This window comes from Carex rostrata, chromosome 16 (assembly GCF_964058835.1).
Source record: "Carex rostrata chromosome 16, lpCarRost1.2, whole genome shotgun sequence".
NCBI lineage: Eukaryota > Viridiplantae > Streptophyta > Magnoliopsida > Poales > Cyperaceae > Carex > Carex rostrata.
In genome coordinates, this window is record NC_135933.1 from 3,692,379 (window position 1) to 3,717,490 (window position 25,112).

The window sequence follows — 25,112 nt, forward strand, 5'->3', positions numbered from 1 at the left end:
GCAAATAAATCTATTGAATGGAAGCTCATATCTGAAATCTGTCTCTGTTTTTTTTTTTTTGTTTCTTCCCCCTCGGAGAATTTCTTCAACCTGCACCCATCTGGTCGAGAAATATTGATAATATTTGGAGAATCCCAAACGAAATCTTGATTTTGCTTCCGGATATTTTTATTTTTACCCATTCTTTAATATATTTTATTAAAAATAATCAAAATTTTGAAAAAAATTTAAAAATACCCAAGTTGTAAGAAAATACTTGGGATTTGTATATTTTTTTTTTGCTGCGACTTGAAATTAAGACTTCAAGTCGCTCGAAATTTCTGGGACTTGGGAATTTTTTTTTTTGCACTATATCTCTTTAAATTTTGAAAATAATAATAATTATAGTGTAAAGGACATATATTGAACAATCATAAATAATTTTAATGATCTTTGAATAAAAAATGAAACCATAATCAATTCAAAAAATAAGCAAACACATATAATAAATAGTAAATGCATTTTAAAATAATTGTATGGGTAATTCTTAAATAATCTCTTAGGCTTTTGAAAAAAAACTAATACCGGTTATGGCTAATCTGTATGGGTGCTTTATCAATATTTTGACGTCATCGATGTTTTACCAATAATAAAGTTATGACCGTTTAGAGAACATGGGTGCGTCATCGATATTTTGGCAATGAAATATCGATACACTTCTGTCGTCGTTAGGGGTGGCAACAAAGCTCGTAGCTCAGGGACCGATCGTGACTCATATCTGACTCGCTCGCTAACAACTCATTTGTTAGTGGACCGAGCTATTAATGAGCCAACTCTTCTCTAGCTCTATCCAAAATTAACAAGTTTGAGCTGGAGCCTAGCTCTCTCGCGAGCTAGAGAGCCAGCTCGGTCCAAGGATGAATTTGTGAAATGGTATGAATTTGTGTGAATTTAGTATGCATGAATTTATTTTGTAAACTATGTTTGTATGAATTTGAAGATGAATTTAATTACAAACTTAATTTATGGTAGTTGACTTTATATTATATTATCTAATATATTTCGGTTTTTGGGCCAAAGCTTTCACGAGCTGACTCGGCTCTCTCGTTGTCAAAACAAGCGAGCCATGAGCCATTTTTTCAGCTCGGATCGGAATGTTGGCTCGCTCATGACTCGCTCGTTGCTAAAATGAGCGAGCAATGAGCTTGGTCTAGATCAGACCAAGCTGGCTCGTTACCAGACCTAGCCGTAGTTAAGCCGGGCATAAAGCATTGGTGCGTTATCGATGTTTTTGCAACAATAAAGTTATGGCCGTTTAGAGAGCATGGGTGCATCACCGATATTTTGGCAATGAAACATCGATGCGCACTTCTGCCGTCGTCTAGCCTGGCATACAACATCGTGCGTTATTGGTGTTTTTGCACGTAAGCATTGTTTTTTTTTAAACTTTAAACAGTCATAACTTTGGCTAAGAAAGTCAAATTTGCGCGTATGACTACAATTCAGAAAGGAGAGGACGAGGCGGATCCCGATTTTGCTAGGATAAAACCCTGAACATACGAAGGAATCAAAATTACAAAAAAATATTGTTTAGTGCCTCCAAAATTTAGTTTAAGTTTTCTATCAACGGTAGATATACAGTGACCTATTAGTTTTTTCAAAAGCCTAAACATCATGTTTGGTTGTGGCCTAAAGGGTAGAATAAGGAGTTTAGGCCTCGTTATTCCACAAACATGCCGTAATTGAGACGGACTAAGATGGCATAAGCTGATTTTTAGGCCGACCTAAATTAAACCACCTCACATGTCGGTTTAATTTTTTTTCCACCTCATGGCCTAACTTGAATGATTATAATAATATTTTATTTGTATATAATTAGTATATTATTATTAATAATTATTATTCGTATATAATTATATAATATATAAAATAATATTATATAATTAATATCTTTTTATTAATAATTATTATTAATAAATAATTATATAATTATTATGTTATATTGTTAATATATTAAATAATTATTATATAATATTGCAATATATTATGAGATGGGCTACGGTGAGTTGCGAAGTAAAACGCGTTTCTACTTCACGCCGTATTTTTATTTTAAAAGTCCAAACGACAGATCCGAACCGTTAGATGTTTAATCCATATTGAAATGTGCTTGGAGACCTAATTTTATATTTTTTGGAATTTTTTTACTATTTATTAAGTATTTTTGAAAATTGCTGTTTTGCTGTGAACAGTAAAAAACAGTAAAATTTTCTGGACCATCAGATCAGCGACATTTAAAATTGTTAATAAATAGTAAAAAAATTCCTAAAAATGTAAAATTTGGTCTGCAAGCACATTTCAATATGGAGAACAAGATGAACGGTTCGGATCAACGTTTTGAACTTTAAAATCGCAAAAATATGAGCGTGAAGTAAAATAGTCGCTTTACTTCGCAACTCACCGTAGCCCATCTCATATATTATAGTTATTATTAATATATTAATATTGTGTAATTAGTATCTTATTAACGATATATAACTATATAATTAATATGTTATATTGTTAATATATTAAATAATTATTATAATAATATAATAATATTTTATAGTTATTATTAATATATTAATATTATATAATTAGTATCTTATTATTAATAATTATTATTAATATATAATTATATAATTAATGTCTTATATTTTTAATATATTAAATAATTATTATAATAATATTATAATATTTTATAGTTATTATTAATATATTACTATTATATAATTAGTATCTTATTATTAATAATTATTATTAATATATAATTAATGTCTTATATTGTTAATATATTTAATAATTATTATAGTAATATTATATAATTAGTAATTAATATTGTTAATATTGTAAATTATTATTACAATAATATTATAATATATTATAGTTGTTATTTATATATTAATATTATATAATTAGTATCTTATTATTAATGATTATTATTAATTTATAATTATATAATTAATATTTTATATTGTTAATATATTAAATAATTATTCTAATAAGATTATATAATTAGTATCTTTTTATTAATAATTATTATTGATTTATAATTATATAATTAGTATTTTTTTATTAATAATTATTATTATATAATAAATATTTTATATTATTAATATATTAAATGAATTTTATAATAATATATTATAGTTATGATTAATATATTAATATTATATAATTAGTATCTTATTATAAATAATTAACCAATTTAGGTTTTCAAAAATTTAGTCCTCCACCAACTCTAACCAAACAAGTAATAGTTTAAGCTATGATTTAACTTTAGGCCTCAACCAAACATGAATAATTTAGACCGGCCTAAGTTGGAATAACCAATTTAGGCCTCCTTAGCTTTAGGCCACAACGAAACATGGGGAAGAGATTATTCAAGAATTACCCATATAATTATTTTAAAATGCGTTTACTATTTATTGTGTTCATTTGCTTATTTTTTTTAATGGATTACGGTTTTGTTTATTATTCAAAAATCATTAAAATTATCTATGATTGTTCAATATATGTCGTTAACACGATAATTTTTTTTTTCAATATTCAAAGAGATATAGTGCAACGGGATTTTTATAGTGTTAAAAAAAAAAAATTAAATCTCAAGTTGCTGAAATTTCCTGCGGATTGGGGCCTTAATTCCATCTCGCAAGAAAATGTATTTTAATCCTAAGTCGCATGATTTTTTAGAATATATTAAAAAATGGATAAAAAAAAATGTCGGTTCTGCTTCTCCTGTGGTTTAAATAGGAGCACCTAAATATTTCCTCTCTGTGATCGCCAGGGATACTTAAATTTTTAGAATTAATTTTTTATGTACACATTTTCAATTACTTATTTATCCTCAATTTTTAAATTTATCTTATTTGTTCTTTAACTCTTGCAATAGTATCTTATTTATTCATTACTTAATTAATTCTTAATTATCTATGGTTATAAATTATAAAAAAGTTTTATTAACTTTGATTAAAAAGGTAAAAGACAAAAATTTTCTTTTTCTTTTCTTTCTTTTCTAGTGATATCAATGTCAGAACTATCCCAAAACTACTTTGTGTCTTGTATTTTAATTTGATGGAAAAGAATGAATATTTTGAATGAATATTAAAAATCCAATAACATTATTTTTCAAGAGTTGTTTGTCGTGGTCATTAAATCAATTATCAATACGAGCTTAAAAAAACGACTGGTTAATACGATCAATTAAAGCATATTGCTTTCATTCTTATTTAACAACCACGGTTGTATTTTTAAGATTTTTATATAAGTTTGACATTAGAGTAAAAAAAATATAATATACAGTATCCTCACCCATAAGCATTATTCAAAATTAATATTTTTAGAAATACATTCTATCAAAGCATCTACATTAGTAATTTCATCCCAGTTTTAAATTTAGATGGCAATTTTTTATATTTAAGAATGATGATAATTTATAAATAATTTTTTATCAACATCTATTTTAAAATACTATTTGATAAGAATATTATTTATTATCATCTTCATTTCAGAAATTAATTTCTGATATCTCATACTGTTACAATTGGGTAGAGTAGCACAGTAGCACTGGACCGGGTGCACCTAATATTTACCTAATCGTCTCTTGCTCTCTCCATGTACGAGAATTATTTTATGGCCCCCCACAGACATTTATCCCCTCCATCACTATCACACGGTGTCCAATTCAAGAAGAGCATCCATTGCTACTCAGTTCTATTCACCTGAGAATCCCTTGTCCACGGAGGTCGACCATTACCCACCTCAGCACCACCCCTATAACCACACAGCCTCCATGACGTCGATCACTCTAAATCCCACTGCACCAAGCTTCATACCTTCCCACCGAAACACCGTCCCGTCTGTTACTCCCATCGGTCCTGACCAAAACCCTAATCCCTATCTTTCCTACTACCCGTATCCGGTTTACCTTCAAATACAACCTCAGTGCATTTCTTACCAGTACTTTAGCTTTCCTAGCTATTGCGCTACTTTCCAGCTGATCTCGCCACCGTGCACACCAGCTCTCCCTCCTGTCCCGAGATGCTCAATCCAAGAAATGGATGAGAATCTGGGTCCCGAGATATCCAGTGGCTACCACGAAATGGTCGAGCAAAAACCAACGGCCAATACCTCGGTAGTTAACTGCCGGAGAACACGGGCACCGATGTCGGAACTAACCGTGATGCACGCTCCCCGCTGTCTGGAGCCGAGAAGGAGATCTTCTATTAAGGTCTCGCATAGGAAATACCAAATAAGGAAAGATGCTGATTTTGAGTTGGGATGGAAGACAACTCTGATGATAAAGAATATTCCTGGCAAGTTCAGGTAAGTACTTTCTTCAGTTGTCAACTTTTAGTTTTTTCTGTTACCAAATTTCGTTGCACTGTTTGTGTTCGTTGCTTTTGATTTGTGTACGTTCTGGATAAATTTAGCAAGGGAAGCTTTCTCGCCATCCTCCGGGATCACTGCATTGAAGAGAATCAAAAGGCCCGTGCTTCAGAGGGATCGCACGAAGCGGTTCTCTCCGAGTTTGATTTTTTCTATCTCCCCATCGATTTCAGGTAAAATGTTCTGTAAATGTAGCATTTATCTTTTACTATTTTGTTTAATGCTCTCTTTTTTATGGGTTGTTTTGATTGGTAGATATATTCTTTTGTGCACGGGATTTAGATTTCATTGTAAAAGGACATGCGTTGTAATTCCATTTACGCAGGTGATGGTGTTGTATGCAGTAAATGAGTGTATTTTTTTTTTGCTGTTAATTTGCATTTTAGAGATGAAGGGAGTTTCATTAATGCACTGCTCAAAATATTCTTAGAACTTCTCAGGGTTCTTTTACGTACCTCTTTTGGTAATCGAAGTACCTTCTTATTAGTTTGTTTCTTTTAATGATTAATCTGCAGGACAAATAACAACTTCGGTTATGCATTTGTAAATTTTACTTCTCCGATCGGTGCTAGGCGTCTCTTCAAGTCCTTGCATAATCACCATTGGATCTCTGCTGGATCCAATAAGGTGTGCCAATTGAACTTTGCTCGGATCCAGGTAATAATTTAACTAGTTTGATCAAATTTTATTCATGGTTTTCTCATCTCCTTTCCAGAATTTAGGGTTGTACTGTATGTTAGTGGTGGAGTTAAATATTGTAGGTGATTCTTTTGTAAAGCCAGTAACATTAATTTGATCTCGGATATTTTTGGATCTGTTTTGTTTAATGTTGCAATTTGGGTTGCGGGCTATATTAGCTAGGCTATATTGTTTTTCTAGCTTTGTATGTAATCTATAATGTATTTCACATATTAGTTTTTACTTATTTATGATATCTATGATCATAAATATTTCAGCCTTTAAAAAAGTATATAAACTTTCTATTCGTTAATTAGGGTAACAAATTCATAGGATATCTATGGTCATATTTATATTTTTGTCGTTAAAAAAGAAGTTTCAGAACTTTCTATCCATAAATTAGGGTAAAAATATATAGGATATCTATCGTCATACGAGTATTTTAGCTGTTAAAAACTTTATATTGAAACTTTCTTTTTGTAAATTATGTAAAATTTATCTTCTATTTTGGCAGTTTACACTTATATTAAGTGAGAGCTGTTTCTGATGTTATGAAGCTGAGATCTTTTGTTATGTTTTCAGGGTCTGGTTGAGTCAATCGAACATGCTGATCATATGGTTTTCAACCGGGGCGTGCCAGACATGTTTCTTCCTGTGCATTTCGAGCCACCTTATAACGGGTTAAACGAGTCCGTTGAGTACGTACATGGTCTGAAAATAATGTAATTTACTAGAGGGATGTGCATGTACGGATGTACCTCTGTAAGGCTAATTTTCTTTTCTTCTATCTTTCCAATTAATATCTCTATACGCATGGATAGATAGAAGGGGAGAAAGTTTTGCCCATATATCTTATCTCTTTTATGTTTTTCATATTACTAATTAAGTAGATAATGTAACGGTTAGTAATTATGACTGTTGTTAACTCTCCGAGTTATTGTGGATTGTTTAGTGTGCAGTTGTATTAATTTTCGTTGTATCTTTTCCGTGTCTGTTAATTGCTTGCATCCTACATTGAAATGTTGCAAACTGGTGAGTCTATTTTGTCGGATTTAGTTTGTTTTGAATATTTACATTTACATGGAAACCGATGGGTTAACCTGTGAGCTGGTTCATTTTGGTTTTTATGCAAGAATAGATGTGAAACGAGCAGTAAGGTGGGAATTATTCTCATTGTAAGATAGTTACTGTAAGTTTTTTATATTATTTATGAGACCTTGTAACAGTTAAAAATTGCAAATTAGAATGCCCTATTCGAAGTAATCTAATATGTATTACTATTAATTAGATTTTCCACCAGTATATGACACTTGGGACCCGCGTTCAGATCTTATGGCGCACCGCACGTGTTGCCGCATATTCAGAGATAAAAGCAAGAGAATAGAAGAACTCGTACCAACAGATGCAGTGGACACAATCGGCAATAACAAAAACCAGAAAGTCTCAATTGCGAGAAGTTAATTAATAAATCACTTTTATGATTATGCAATTCTTTATTTTCATTTTCTTCTTTGCTTATTTTCTCTCTTTTTAGGTTTACTGTCTATCTGTTTTTCTGACACGGGTTTCTATTCAGAAACTCATCTTATGTAACCACCTGTGATTAATGAAAATGAGACTAGATCCTTGTTGTTTCTAAAAAAAACGACGAGAAAGTTTAGGAGGCAGTGAGATGAAAAATATTATAGAAGAAATTTAAGATAGATAAAAATGTAAGCGAGATGAGCTATGAAAAGTTTCTAGAACAATCTGTGGGGTAATGTTCATAGTCAATTAGTCATAGAGCCCGTTAAGTGGGGTAGACAAAAAAAAAATCTCAAACATATTTTAAAACAAAGGTTAGGAGGCGAGTGAGGGAGATGAAATCTTTTCTAAAATATTGAACCTTTTTGTTACTTTTGAAATGGAAGAGGTCTAGCCGTCTAGTTTACCATCGGTGGGAAAGTAAGCAATCATGAGAGTTGCCATTAATGGGATGTGAAGGGAAACATAGATATGTATGCATGAGCTAGATAATAGGCACAGGCTATTGTTTTAGCTCGTTGCTCAATGCTCATAATATATAAAACATAAATTAAGCTAATATGATAGATTTAAACTGGATAACGAACTTGTAACGATCAAGAATTAATCTTTGGAACGTTGTCTGTTTATGTATTATTTAATTGTTTTAACAATTATTTTGTAAGTTATATATTATATTCAACTAAAGATGACAATCATTTAATTAAAAAATATATATATTGATAATTAAATATTAGACAACTATGACAACCTACTGATTTCTTATTTAGACACGTTACTTCGGAAAAATATTAGAAAAGACCAGTGCACAAAGCAACAGTAATAGTTCTTAAATAATAATTTTTATAATGCGGATCGGTTCTTACTATGTGTTAAAAAAATATTTTTAAATCTGAATAATCAATTTGAATAGTTTAACATGTAGCTGTAAATTGAATTTTACTGTTATGATTTTTAGTATTACTTATTTAGATAGGGAGAAAATACTTTTGAATGGTTTGAACTTTTAATTAGAAGTGATTTTTTAACTGTCTATAAAAATAATAAAAATTTCTAAAGAATATAAAATGTAACCTGTTAATATAATTCTATATAGAATCATATTAGAAGATTCAGATCGATTATTATAACTTTATAAATGAAAATATTAATACATCGTACGGACTATGTACGGCCATTTTTATTAATATCCCTGAAAAAAAAGAAAATTTTAAAAATAACCCTGTTCCTCATTTTTTTTTAAATATGCCCTGACCGCCTGGACCAGGGGCGGCCCAAAACACCAAGTGAGGCGCCCCAGGGCCCGGCGGGCCATACCCCAAGTGAGGCGCCACCCCCTGGGGCGCCCCACTAGTCCTGTGATTTAAACGCATTTTCTGCCTCTGTCACTTCCCGATCTCAGACCTTTTCTGGAGGCGATAACTGGGGAAAATAGGTATGTTTTTTTAATTATAATAATTAGTAATTATAATTATAATAATTAGTAATTACTGTTCCAAATTTACTGTTGCACTTACTGTAGCGTACTGTACATTACTGTTGACATTTACTGTAGCGTACTGTACATTTACTGTTGACCTGTACTGTATCGTACTGTACATTATTGTTGGTATTTACTGCAGCGTACTGTACAATTACTGTAGCAATTGCTGTACACCTACTGTAGAAAAATTGTAATTTTTTTTAATTTTGTTTATTTATTTTTCAATTAGTCATTTATTAATGTACCCATTATTATGTCATGTAATACTTGTAAATTTTTTTTTTAAAATGTAGTTTGTTAAAGAAGAGATGTTAGTTGCACTGTATGTCGGCGGCAAGCTAGAAAGGGATGAAGATGGCGTGCATTACACGAAAGAAGTCGCATTTGGCTTCGAGATTAATGAAAATACCACATTTGAGGAACTGAAGCAGCTAATATACGAAAAGACATCTGTAAACCCCAACAGGTATGAAATAGAGTTGGCTACACGGATTGACAACTCAAGTGGGGGGGGGGGGTAGACCTTACTTCGTTAAGTTTCCAATAACAGATGCCAATTTGTGAAGAGTTGTGTATACTCAATTTGTAGCTTGTGGGGTCCCGGTAATGGACATATATTCGAAGAGGGTTCCCCGCACGAGGGCTGGACCTTCAGGTTATGACAACCAGGGGTACCATCAGCACCCCCCTTATGACCACCAGGAGTACCACCAGCAATCCCCTTATGACAACCAGGGGTACCACCAGGAGTATCACAGCCCCGGTAATGACAACCAGGGGCACCACAACTCCCCAGAAAATACTGAAGAGTTACCACTACCACCCAGACAGACACCCATAATCCCTAGATTTCCAACTATGCCAGAGTCAGGACCGGTACCCGTTAATCGAAATGATGTTGATGTTGATGTTGATGCTATTGATGCAAATGTAGCAGGGTTGTCCAGGGCAGAAAAATTCCCGATTAGAGGTCGGGGGAATAAGCATCCGGTTGCCACATTCAACGACACCACAGCTTTCGAAGAGGCAGACATTAGTTTCTTTGGTCCTCGTGTTGTATACAACAAAGAACTTGCCGCAGGGCAAGTTTATACCAGCATAGACGAGCTTGTAAAGAAAATATATGAGACTCATGTTCACGGCAACTGGGAATGTATAATACACAAAAGGGACCGAACAAGGTTAGTTGTGCTTTGTTCAACTCACCCGCACTGCGAGTTTCGCCTTTTTGCAACCCCTGCGGGTTCAGAGGAAGCATGGATGATTAAGAAGTGCGAACCACCTCATACATGCAAGTCTGCGTCCACAAGGACAGACCATTCAAATCTGACAGCATCACTAATTGCCGATGCAATTGAGGAGGACATTAAGTTGGATCCATCGATGAGCATCAAGGCGGTGGCTATGACCGTCAGACACAAATACAAATATGTAATCCCAAAATACAACAGGCTGTGGAGAGGTCGTGAACTTGCGATTTGCAGGATATTTGGTAGTTGGAAGGACTCATATGGCTATCTGGCACCATTGCTCCAGGCCATGGCAAGTACAAATGTCGGCACCGTATATGAGCGATGGCATGGCCCTTTTTTTGATAAAGACGGTGTACTAATAGAGGGAGCTAAACAATTCAAGGGCATAGCATGGGCTTTTGGTCCTTGTATCCAGGCTGTGCCATACATCAGACCTGTTATCAGCATTGATGCATGCTTCATGTCTGGCCGTTACGAGGGGAGACTACTCATAGCATGCGCATATGATGCTGAGAACCAGCTGTTGCCTTTGGCGTTTGCAATTGTTCGTAAAGAGGACGGCGAGAACTGGGGATTCTTTATGCAGTTTTTAAGAAGACGGGTGATTGGGGAAGGGAAGTTTTTCTGTGTGATATCAGACCAGCACAAAGGAATAAAATATGTTTTTGATCGTGAAGATTACGGTTGGTCAACACGTACTGGCCAGTGTGTGCACAGGTTGTGTATGCAACACGTTGCGGAGAACCTTTCCAAGGCAACCGGAGGCGACACGTGGGTTACTGATACATTTAGATGGAATTGCAGAAAGAAAAAGCCGAGAAGGGTGGTAGAGATGACTAGCAGTTTTGCAAGGGTACATGCATTTCAATTGTTTACATATATTATTGTACTTTAAGAAAACAATTTTTTTTTACTACAATTGTTTACTTACATTATTCTATTTCCTTATTTTCTATGTAGTACATGCCAAAGGCAAATCTCTACTTAATGAAGGTGAGGAAAAATAATCCCCGAGATGTCAACGAAGATCCAGCATACGAGAAAATATATCAATCCCGGGATGGAGGTTGGCGTTGGGGAATTATGACCACCAACGGATCCGAGTCGCTGAATGCAGTATTCAAGCAGAGCCGGATGTTGCCTGTGGCTGCAGTTGTAGAGGACACATTCTACAAGTTAAATGCCTGGTTTCAGGAACGGCGTGCTAAGGCCGCAGAATTAATAAGGATGAACCAGTCATTTTCAACAAGGGTGGAGGAGAAACTAAGACGACACAGAGACAAAGGTGCAACCATGACCGTGATCCCGATGGGTAACGATGGAACAGAATTCGAAGTGCAAAATCCAAATGAGTACGTTCCTACCACCCGTAAACCAGACGGCACTATGGCGTTTGTCAAGAGGGCTTGCAAGTATGTGGTTAAATTCGGAGATGCCAGGGCGGTAACCTGTACATGCCAAGGACCCCAGCTAAGTCACATACCCTGCAGTCACGTGATGGCGGTATGCCGAGTGAGGAACTATTGTGAGGATCACTATGTTGCTGACATGTACCGTACCGATTACCTTGCTTCCACTTGGGGTGGATCTTTCCATTCTTATCCTGATCAGCATGAGTGGCCTGCATATGTCGGAGATAGAATATTACCTTCAGAAGGATGGATAAGAAAGGGAAGGAGGAGACACAAGCGTATTGTAATGACCATGGACGAGATGGGTGGTAGGCGACCGTCGGGAAATCGGGCTCGCCGTTCTGTTTCCGACAGGCGCAGGGCAGGTACGTAGAATTGTACAAAATTTATTTATGCTTTAATTATATTACTAACTGAATTGCATTGTTACATTTAGATGCAATAAACGAACACAACGAAAGAGAAAATGCCAGAGTTGTTGCTGAAGCAACCGGTAGAACACAACCCCCTCCTCCTGTAAGCCAATCATCTAGTAGCCAAGCCTCTACAAGTAATGCCGCACGTGCCACTGGTACCAGAAGAACTAGTCGTTTGTTAGGTTTATTCAGACGTGGTGGCAGATAAACTTGCTATTTTGCTTATGCGAATTGATTTATTTGGTATATGTGTATGTGTATGTGTATGTGTATGTGTGTATGTATATGTATATGTATGTGTATGTGTATGTGTATGTGTATGTGTATGTGTATGTGTATGTGTATGTGTATGTGTATGTGTATGTGTATGTGTATGTGTATGTGTGAGTTTTTTTGTATGTGTATGTGTATATATGTATGTGTATATGTGTATGTGTATGTGTATGTGTATGTGCATGTGTGTATGTGTATGTGTGTATATTATACATACAGTTCACCAAAGAAATAAAAATAAAAATTAAAGTTATAAAAATTTACGACATCACTTCGTAAATATATCAAATATTATATTTTTTGGCATACACATACACATATACATAATATTTTATTTTTTGACATACACATATACATAAACCCAACACTTTTTTCAACAAAATTATTCAAATCAAAATACTAAGATTTCTTAAAAAAAAAAAAAAAAAAACCAAATTACTAATGGGGCGCCCCAGGGGGTGGCGCCTCACTTGGGGTATGGGCCGCCGGGCCCTGGGGCGCCTCACTTGGTGTTTTGGGCCGCCCCTGGTCCAGGCGGTCAGGGCATATTTAAAAAAAAATGAGGAACAGGGTTATTTTTAAAATTTTCTTTTTTTTCAGGGATATTAATAAAAATGGCCGGACTATGTATACTTTAATAGATAATTAAGTTGTGCCGAATGAATAATAAAATATATACTTTGGATTGGAACACTTAGATCCCGATGTTTCTAAAATTGCTGCAAATCAATTACTACTTTTAATTTATATGGATAAAAATTCTCGATAGATTAAGGTTATTATTTTCATTAATGTTTTGATATGCTAAAGATTTTTTATCCGTACTCTTATCCAACAAAACAAAACAAAAAACTTTTATCGATATTCTTCTTACTTAATACGACAGAACAAAACAAAAGACTTTTATCTATATTGCTCGTACTAAATACGATACTAAATACAATACAGATAGAATAAATAAATAAAAATAATGCATGCTATAGTGTATGGTATTTGATATCATGGGATAAGTGATGATGCAAGAATTATTGGTAGTTTTGTGTATGGTTCTAAATAGTGCGTTATAGTGCTGCTGTAGTATTTTTGGATCATAAAAGTTATGATATTATTGACGTGATAGCAGCGCAATGTGGATATAGCGTCTTCTTTTAGTTATTCCGCTATGACGTGATAAACTCTATTTAGATTTTTAATTCTGTGACAAGCGGAATAATGCCGGACTAAATTTAGCAAACCAAAATAAATACGTAAATAAAAAATCTATTACATAAATCGTAAATCAATTCTTAAATGGATATATTCCATTTAATTTCTATAATAAGACAGCATAATTGCGACCAAATAATCTGGAGTTACCATTTTCTAAAAATCGTCACGAAAATAATTGACGGTAGCATCGATCAATATTTAGCAAAATGTATGAATAATACTTTAGGAACAAATCACATAGATACACACAACATAAAATTAGCTAGCTGGCAACGATCAGCACCCCAATAAATCTGATCATTTTTTTTGTTTTAAATTCGTTACTTCCCATTGAAAGAAATTTATCGACATTGTTGCTCCTAAAGATTGACAGCCTTGTGAATTATTCTTTCCCATACTAAAATTTACATTCTGCTCTGCGTTACTGTGAAAGGAAAAACACTTCTGTTAGATGTGATATAATTATAAATATTGAAAGTAGAGAACTGGAGCACGAACAAAACGGTCATGAATGAAAGACTCGTTTATATTTTTAGCATATTATAGAACAATACATAAAATATAATTTGACATTTTAAGTCCTGAATGAAATCGTTCACATTGGTATTGATGTGATATATTTTACATTATGATATCCTACAGCCTGCACACATACATGCACCGTGGCCCGTGAGTATGAATTCGTATCCTCTGAGATATCTCAAACTTTGCGTGACTTTATGGAGAATCCCAACTTTTAAATACGTTCTACACGAATCTCAAAGCACACATAATACTGACCCTGCATCACCCCCGAATAGGCACCGGACACGTCGGTCACGCAAAAGTTGAGATATCTCAGAGGATACGCACTCCATGAGTATCAGAAATTTCAGAGAATTACCTTCCCTTGTTAAGCAAGGCAAAATCTTGGCGCGGTGTGATAATCCATTCCCTGCAGCTGAATTGCAGATAAATACACCTCTTTTTCTCTCTGTGTTTGTCTTGGAAGTTGGAAGTACAATCTCAGTCTATGCGGGCAGATAAATCCATTGAATTGAATAGAAGCATCTCTATTCTCTCTGTCTGGTTTTTGTTTTTGTTTTTGTTTCCTTCTTCTTGGAGTATTTCTCGGACTTGGACCCAACGCAACTGGACTGGACTGGAAACCTGTCTTTTTCTTAATTTTAAGAAATATTGATAAGTAATGAGAGAATCCTCAACGAAATCTCAAGGTCTTACGGTTTATTTAAAAAAAATCACCACCGCTTAAATAACACAGACTTCTTACAGTTCTAGTTAATTGGGTCAAGTAAAACAACTAATTTATTTTGGAAATGCAAAGAAGGAAACAACAGCAGTGCCTTTTAATGGTTGGTCAAGTTTTAATTTAGTTTAGTTTTCTATTGTTCAATTCAGAATAATGATTATTAAGAAAATGGTTTGTCCACCCAAAAAATAAACACACAACGGAACCGCTGCCATGAAATAGAGTGAGTCTATGGTACTATGCATATCACAGGTTCTTACTGTGCTACGGCTCTATATTCGTGTTTTCAAATCCTAACAGTCGATCCGAACCGTTTATCTTGTTCTCCATATTAATATGTGTTTGGATACCAAATTTGACATTTTTTGAAAAAAAAAATTACTAATTTTTAGATATTTAGAAAATCACTTGATCTGAAAATTCTGGATCATCCAAAAACAGTGATTTCAATAAATCTAAAAAAATAGTAAAAAATTTTCAAAAAATGTAAAATTTGGTCTTCAAACACATATTAATATGGAGAACAAGATTAACGGTTCGGATCGACCGTTAGGATTCAAAAACTCAAATATAGAGCCGCAACACAGTAACAAATCGTAATATGCATAGTACCATAGACTCACTTCATGAAATATGCTATTTTCTATTTCCTTTCATTCTTATCCTGTCTCTGTCGACGTGTTAAAATATTCCTGACATGTAGAATAAAAGTAATTTTCTCCATGGATTGCAAAAGCATCCTTCGGCACCTCAACAGCCCCTGACATTAAATGATATTGTGGCGTGCATTTAATGTTAAACTCCAGTTTTAACCAGACATCTCCCTGTTTATTTGCTAGTTCTGGGATCCACATGGTCGCGTACATTCTCCACAGCTCTACTAATAGCACTAGGTGCAATTGGGTAAGTAAATTAGTAACGGCCTGTGGTGCAGCAAGAAAATGACTTGCGCCGCTCTGGAAGTTATAGGAGCAATATTTTATGGGCCCGCACACACATCGATCCTCTCGATCACTATCACACGGTCCTAAAATAACTTGACTCGCGAAACTATTATGTGCTAAAGGTGTTCAATTCCAACAATAGACGATCAGGTTTTGAGCAGTCCAGTCTTAGAAGAGCAGTGGTAACAAACTATTCCAGAGTAATTGCAGAGAAGCGGGATACGTACCGAGTCTTAGAAGATATTGTGTCACGTCCGTTGTTCACCCTTGGAAATGACAAGCACAATCCAGAACATTAAATGACTCATATTTTAATCATGAGCCCTACCGCCTAATCTACTAGACCCCTACTATCCACTGTCAATGTGAACTTGTTAATCTCCATTCTATTATTCTATTATTAAGGAAATCACTATTTTTGAATACACTGATACATAGTTACTAGAAAAGATTTTGAATTTAGTTAAGAAATCCCGCTTCTTGAATGATTTTGAATTAATATATTAATACATCTCGCCTAATCTACATTAATACATAGTTAAGAAATCACTATTTTTTAATGATTTTGAATTTTTCATGAAGTGGTTTTCAAACTATCTAAAGTTAGTAGAAAAGATTTCAAAAAATGTAGAATTTAGTATGTATGTACATTTTTATATGAAAATTTATTAATCCATTTGTCTAAATAGCAAGGAACAATCCGTGTATGCATAGTAATGTAGTCTCATTATTTTGTTTTTGAAAAAATTGGAAGGGGTTAATCTAACAGATTCCGAGGATTCTTTTTTAAATAGAATTATTTTAAATATTTTAACAAACAAGCATCATTGACTTGGTTTTTTTATAAAAAACAGCTCCAACGATCGCAAGATCAGTGGAGCTCTTTACTATTGATTTATGTGGTCGGATTGTATAGATGTATCCTAAAATGGCTCCACTGATCCAACAGATCACTGCAAACGTCTTTGTGCCTCCACTGATCTGCAAGATCGGTGAAGTCGTCTTTTGTAAAATCTAAATCAATGATATTTGTTTCGTTAAAAATATTAAATTTGATTTTATTTAAAAAAAAAAACGATTCTGAGCATACTATTTTTTTATTATTGGTATATGTATCCTTCTATTTTCACTGGTGATGATTCACAAAATCAAGATCTACAATTATACATGTTCCCTGATAGGACATTTTTTATCTATAGAAATTGTTAAAGTACTACGGAAATAAAAATAATCTTGTTTTTAACAAATATAGAAAGACCAATTTTTTTGAGTTAGATGTAATATTAAAAATATGATTCAGGGCCGTTGGGCAGATTACTGTTCACTGTTGGAAAATTTTTTTACTCATACTGAAATTTTTATTTCCATGGTGAACAGTAAAATCCAGTTCAAAATTTTCAAAACGCATATCCATTCCTATTACCTACTGAGCTGCCGAACGAACCTTTAATGGTTTCTATCAAATTCTAACGTGATCAGTGTAGTAGCAATTCAAAAACTCAGTAAAAAAGCAATTTTGTTGTCACATTTTATCACATTAGAATTGGATAAGAACCATTAAGTTATATCTCTGATATTAGATCGCATTCAATAAATTCGAGCTTTCTATATTTATTAAACACAAAATACTTTTTCTATTTTTGCACATGTAAATTTAATAATTTCTACATATAAAAGATTCTCTCCCTAGTGACACAGCAGACCAAATATTTTGCTTCCTTCTCAGGTGTGTAAGTTTTAACATCGGTGTTGAGTCGGTGATATCATAATTTATCCGTAACAGAAACGAAACCCATTTTCTATTTTTATTCGTATAAATTTAATAATTTCTACACATAAAAGATTCTCAAACCAAATCTTTTGCTTCCTTCTTAGGTGTGTAAGTTTTAACATAGATGTTGACTCGATGATATCATAATTTACCCGTAACTGTGTTAAAAAAATCAGGCATTGAGCTTCTCGAGTTAAATACTTAAATATAAATTGAAGTTTCAATTTTATTATTTTATGTCCCTTGTTTAGTCTCTGGCCCCAAAAATCTCTTATGAAATAAATTATCATGAAAGAACATCAACACACCACAGATCAGTACAATGACCGCCTCGGAACAAAATTGAAAGTCTGAAGTAATTTAAACTTTCTAATTGTATGATTTTCATCAAAGAGTATTGTAATTTTAGTCCGATTATTTTCATTTATCGTAACGTTACAGAAAAATAAATACAAACACAAAGTCACATATTTTGCAAATAAGGTTTCAATCAAATTAAACAATCCAAATTATGTACAATCACAATTCTTTATAATAACGAAGTTTTGATTTCACAAAAAAGGAAAAAGAAAACGAATAAGATATTTGAGGTGATCATCCGATGAATTCAAAAACACAATCATGATTATAAATAAATGCTTGATAGACCTGTTTTCAATTTTCATATAAAAATCCCGAACTTCAGAACTGAAAAATTCAACAGACCGATTGTGCTGCTCTGTAATATCAGAAGAGATTGTAGAGATAGCATTGGAGACAAATTAACAGTACAGAGTACAGAGGACAGACTTCCCTCTGCAGCGTGCAGGTGCGTCAGTGCGTGAGGCGTCACCGTGCCCTGGCTCCCATTTTCGATTTCATTTTGCTGTACTTTTTTTATTTTTACCTTCCGTATCCGCATGTTATAATTATTGGATATCCGATTTTATATTTCCTGTCTTTTCAATTTTTTTGTTTGATTTGAATATTAAAAATAAATTAAAGGATGTCCTATATATAGCTTAATAGCTGTCACTCTAACACCGTTTTTTGACACATGGGTCACAGGCTTTGATTTATTTATTTTTAGAATAGAGGCATTGATATGTAGACTCGGCTTTGATATGGTCCATCAAAATGAGAAGGGCAATATATGTATATAGGATCTCTAGCCCTTTGAAAATATGGAATCGTACCAGTCTTTTAAATCGAATTTTCTACCTCAATTGTGTACTAAATGGTCTCTCTTATTTTTACTGATTTTATTCAAAATATGTGATCAGTAAAGTTGACAATAAATTTTAGTTAAATAGATATATATTTTGTAATTATTTTTACTGGTCTTATTCATAACAAGTTAATTATATATGTATTTTTAATTAAGAATTCGTATTTATATTTGATAATATCCAATCCGTTTAATATTCAATTTGTATCCGTCTCCGTATCCAATTAATACCGTTTTTTTTCCTACCACCCTAAAAAATTGGAATTCAGATTCCGCCACGTTCGGTGCGCAGATCCACAGTGCGAACGGGTCACTCGAACGGGTCATGACGCGAGCGGGTCAAAGCGAGCTTGTCAGTGCACAGATCCACGGGTCGGTGCGCAGATCCACGGTGCGAACGGGTCACACGAGCGGATCAGTCCGCAGATCCATTTCGCGAACGGGTTGGCGATCCGTCCATAGATTCACGGTGCGAACATGGCGGAATCTGAAATCTGATTATTCGGGTGGTATTCATTTAATTCTGATTTTTGAGGATGGTAGAAAAAAAAAAACGGCCAATTAATATCCGATATCCAGAAAAAAAATACGGGTATGGATTGCCCACTATCCGATCCGTTTGCATCCCTATTTGTTTGTTTTGTATTTTCTTTCTTTCCTTTTTCGGGCGTTCCGCTTGCAGTTGATTTTCATTGGATAATGAGCTTGGCAGAAAGTACATCCTATTTTCCCTCAATCGAGTCTTGCTGCACATCATTTCTAAATTTTACAGTTGGTAAAATTTCTGTATATAAACATCATAAATGTTTATATACAAGAAGAGAGGGTTCAAATGCCTCCATGTTTTTGTGCCTCCATCTCTCTTCATCATTTTCAAAGTTCAAACAGTCGATCCAAATCGCTCAACCTAACCTCCATACTAAAATATGTTTCGAGACTGAATTTTATATTTTTAAGAATTTTTTTTACTATTTTATTAGTTAGGTACAAAAATACTGTTTTTAGACGGTTCAGATTTACTGATTTTGTACTTATATAAAAAAATAGTAAAAAAAAATTCCTAAAAATATAAAATTTGGTCTCCAAACATATTTTAGTATGGATGTTAGGTTGAGCGGTTCGGATCGACTGTTTGAACTTTGAAAATGATAGAGAGAGATGAAGGCACGATGGAGGCACAAAAACATGGAGGCATTTGAACCCTTCTCATACAAGAATATAACTATGATGTTTTTAAGTTTATCAATCTTTTTATGAATTCAATTCTAAAAGCTATTGAATTGATTTTAATTAACAAATTCAAACTGTTCAAAATTTTATACTTTACGAGTGATGTATCTACATGCGAAAAAAATTAAGTTTTAAATATATTAAGTGCAAAATCAAATAGTTAAAATTAAAAAGTTTATAAATTAATTTTAATGTATTCATTTTAGACGTCTTTTAACTACTTGACTCTATATAAAATTAATTTTAAATTTGTTGCATATAAATACATCACTCATAAGGTAGATGACTTTTGCAGTTTAGACTCATCATTTGAATTAATTTGATAGATCTTAGAGTTGACTTTCAAAAATTTAATGTAACTGAGAAACACCATAGTTGTACTCTATATACAATATCGCCGTATAAACGAAGCATGCATAGTAACTATATAACATAAATGAGAAGGACAATGGAGCTACAATCAATTCCTTTCATACATTATTCTTATTTGTTTTACAGAGGATAAAATGAATAATCGAATCCTTCTTCAGGAGCAGACGTTGAATTATAAACTTGTTTTTTCAAAATGAAGTTAGATTTGTTTAAAAATATAAATAAAAACACTTTTAAATTCTACAGTGGACATAATTTGAGGCTCATTAAAGAAATATTTTAAAAGAGTAAACGCTGGTCAATCTGAATGCGTGACTACTGGATTTAAGAGAAAATGTTTATGTCTACTGAATTTTGTCCACCATATGTCCACAACCTTATCCAACTCCTGCTCTAACTGTCAGTCCCCACCTTCTCCTAACGATTTCCTTAAACAAACCTTCCTTCTTCACCAGCAATTCCTTTTTACAAATTTTCGATCTCTCCGCTGACTCTTTTCTCTTCTAATCTCTCTCCCCGTTCTCTTCTCTCACCATTTTTATGGATTCAGATCTGATCTCGCCCCGTTTACACACTAGCTTTTGCCCCCATTTCTTTTGCATCAAGATCTGATCTCGACAGAAGCATACTTTCTGCTCTTTCCAAAATCTCTCTTCCGATCATCAAATCATCACATCGACCTCTACTTCTGCCTCTAAAACACCATTGCAAGATCGAATCTGAAGAATCGATGCTAACTCGGTCGACGATGCAGCAAGAGGAAGAGAGGGACGAAGGGGCCCTTGACAATGACATTAACTTGTTCAGAGAAGAACGGTCTAGAGCATAATCGGGTTATTTTACAGTATTCACTTTGTAGTTTTACAGTATACAAGATTCAATTTTACTGTATACAAGATTCAACCCAGTGAACAGATTTTGTTTCTGGTGAACAGATTTTTTGTGTGGCGAACAGATTTTTGTTGAACAGATGATGGATGTATGTATAGATTTAGAAATTTTACAGTATACATGGTATTATTTTATGGTTTATATTTTGAAATTTTACAGTATACATGATTCTTTGCAGGTTGTGGTTTAAGTTGAAACGTAGCATATTTTACATTTTATCTTACTGTATACATGTAATTATTTTATGGTTTAGATTTAGAAATTTTATAGTATACAAGATTAATTTGAAAATTTACAGTATTATTTGAAATTTTTACAGTATATAAGATTCAATTGAAAATTTTACTGTATACAAGATTCAATTTTACAGTATACAAGATTCAATCAAAAATTTTACTGTATACAATATTCAATTTTACAGTATACAAGATTCTATTGAAAATTTTATTGTATACAAGATTCAACCTAGTGCAGACGCTAATAACTAACTGAGAATAACCGCTAATAACTAACTTTAACTTCCAATAACTTCTTATAACTGCAATTTCGGAAAGTACAGTGTGAAAGTTCTTTTTTTTTTCTCGTTGCAATTTTTTTCTAACTATGATGTAACCACTTCAAATAGTTGCTGGATGTTTTGTGATTAACTGATATATTTTATGTGATATATTGTATAATTATGCAGCATGTAGGAGTAATTTTACAGCATTCGCGCAAGTTAAGACTATAGACAAATAGTAGGCAATTAGACGTTTCTTTCTTTTAAAATCCTAAACAAACAAAAAAACTCAAGAAATTCATTAGACATTAAAGAAGAGACAAAGTTCAAACACAATAAATTAATTCTGACGTCTCTTCGTTAAATCAAAGACAGGATTTTAATGCCTCCATTATATATACATTTTTAAATTTTCAAATTGCATAAATTTTAAAACTTGTATATGTCAAAATAAAAATGTTAGATGTGATATATATTATTCTCTGTATGCATATAATAATTTATCACTTTAAAATTTTATTCTTGTATAAATCATTAAGTTGAAAAATCAATGTTCATAATTTACTATATCAGTATATTTTTACAAGCTCTTGATACTAATCAAAATAAAGTCAAAATGTCTGGATCTTTTATATGAACAAAAAAATACATATAAATCAAATCTAACGGTTTGATTTTGATATTTAATTTATTAATGTTTAAAATATAAAGATATGATGGACGCACATACAATAGGTATTTGAATCCGCTTCAATTTTTTATTGCGAAGGATGAGAGACTTGAAATCTTCACCATTTAAGTGCTTGTTCATTTGTCGCAGTATTACACGCGATGAAATTTGACTAGAGTGGAAACTCACTTTTTAAAAAGTGAAAATCCATGAGTGAGAGTACGCACAGAATTAATTATAAAAAACCCTGATTTGGTTTTAATAATAATGTTTATTTATATTTCATTTGAAAAAGTGAATCTTTGATGCGTCCCACTTAGAAGTAATATTTATATCATGGATGAGAAAAACCATTTAATAACCACATAAGACAATAAAAAAATAGTTAACTTAATTTAACTCGAGGATACAAAACAATTTTAAAATAATAAAAACATGAAATCCAATTATATTAGTTTCTAATTAATTTCAAATAAAGCAAACAATCTTATAAGTTAACATTTTAATTTTCTGAAATTTAATTTGATTATATTTTATTTAATTATTTTTGAACAAGTTAAGTTATTGATTCTTTACTGTAATTAAATTACAATTGAATTTGTAACTACAAATTTATATTTAATGAAACTGAAAAATAGATAGAAGTTTCTAATATCATCTTCGGTAAAAAAATTTATGTCTTCGGCAGTAAATTAAAAAAAAAAACTTCAACCTTGTCTCACGATCACTTAATATATTTTTGTAACCGCGTAATATTATTAACTATTATAGTAAAAAAACTGAGAGGCTAACTAAACTAAAAATAAATCAAAGAAAAATCCGGATCCAAACCTTGAACCTTGCTTAGTCCCACTGTGGAAATTAAACAAGATGGAAGTTGTTTATATATAACATTTCATCGGTGCGTCATGTGTTGAGGTACTTGTGGAGGGATTCAAATTTGCTTTTTTTCTTAATAAAATTGGTATCCTTCAATTTTTCAATCGGTATCGTTCAAAATCGATCACACGGTTTCAATTACTTTTTTTTTATATCAATGTAATATATTAAAACGAATCAGATGTAATTGAAGCCGTGTGATCGATTTTGAACGGTTCAGATTAAAGAATAGAATTATGCTCATTTTCTTAAAAAAAGAAACCGATTTGAATCCAATAAAATAAGAGAACAAAAAAAAGAAAATTACAAATCCATCCACCTGGAGGAGAGAAGGAGAGAATTTTGTTTTTCATTCCTACCTCATTTTGTTTTTCATTTGATTTTGATTTACTGGAGACAATTTTGAAAAGAGAAGATGAGAATTTATTGGGAAAATTTTGCAATACCGAACGGTATTTGGGAATTTTTTTTTTTTTGAATCTGTGTAGCCAAACATGTCCCAAAACTAGACTTAAAGACCTTTAAATCCGAGAAATGGTCTTTGTCCACAACGGCCTTATCCCCTTATCCTGTACCTTTTAACTAGTCCCCCGATCTCCCCGAAAAATCTCCGTAACGGTCTCCACAAGCATTCAACTGTCCGCCTCCAATGTCAAAACTACCATATTTAAGATTTTTCCGATCTTTTCTGTTCTCTTTACTCTCTCTTCAAATTTTGTCGATCAGTTTCACTTTTCAGAGAAAATCCATGGCCTCTTTCTTCCCCGACTTCCTCTCCAACAGCCTCTCCTCTGACAAAATCCAGCTCGCGCTGGATCTCCTCAGTTTTTGTTACAACTTCTACCTCTGCGCAAATAAGGTCACCATTAACAACAGCGAGATCTGTAATCTATCACCGGAGGACGCGATCGAGCACGATTCCCTTGTGTATCGCTCTTACTTGAGTGCCAGATCCGACCCCTTGAATCCACATTGTACGAGTTATAGTTCTGGATTTATAGTTCTGTCAATGATTCTACATTGTACGAGTTATCTCTAAAAAATAGAATCAGGCTCCACGCTAGCTAGATCTCTTTCTAGACCTTTGATATTATTTTGGGAGGCTACTAATCAAATAACTAGGTATCAAATCATTTACCATTTCTGGTCTTTCTTAGGAGAACCGGCGAACTTGATCAAGATAGCGACGGAGTACGAGCGTACGACTACTTGTTGGCGCTTTCTTCTCTAAGAGAGGCGACGGAGTACGAGCGTACAATGATCTAAGAGAGGCGATCTGGTGGAGAGAGATGAGAGTGAGGCGATCTGGAGAAGAGAGATAAGAGCAAGGCGATCTGGAGCATAATCGGGTTATTTTACAGTATTCGCTTTGTAGTTTTACAATATGCATCTTGTGGTTTTACAGTATTTTGCTTCTGTCATTCATTTTTTGTTCGCAATGAAGATTTTTTTTTGAGATTACTGACTCGATCTCGTTGTTTAAACATGATTGCGACGGAAGAGTGTATTTTGATTGGATAGAAGACGACGATATTCAAATCTAGTAAGTTTTTCTGTTGAATTTGTTTTTTTCATTGTATGCAGTAACAGATTTATTATTTTCACTGAATTTTTATCTGAATATTATTCGTATATTGTAATTTCGTATGATTTTGTATCTCTATTTTTTACAGTACATATATATATACGAATTACAATATATATGTCACATTTTTCAGGATATCAAACTGTTATGAAAGTTTCTGGATG

At 33.0% G+C, this 25,112-nt stretch overlaps 1 protein-coding gene across 1 annotated transcript; it reads left to right on the top strand.

Annotated features, from left to right (window-relative positions):
* The first annotated feature begins 10,348 nt into the window (after positions 1-10,348).
* Positions 10,349-24,629, top strand: LOC144567678 (uncharacterized). Its single transcript, XM_078317842.1, has 4 exons — positions 10,349-11,194; positions 11,302-11,334; positions 24,103-24,368; positions 24,521-24,629. Exons 1-4 carry the CDS (start codon positions 10,349-10,351, stop codon positions 24,627-24,629), a joined length of 1,254 nt encoding a protein of 417 aa, XP_078173968.1.
* The last annotated feature ends 483 nt before the right edge of the window (positions 24,630-25,112 follow it).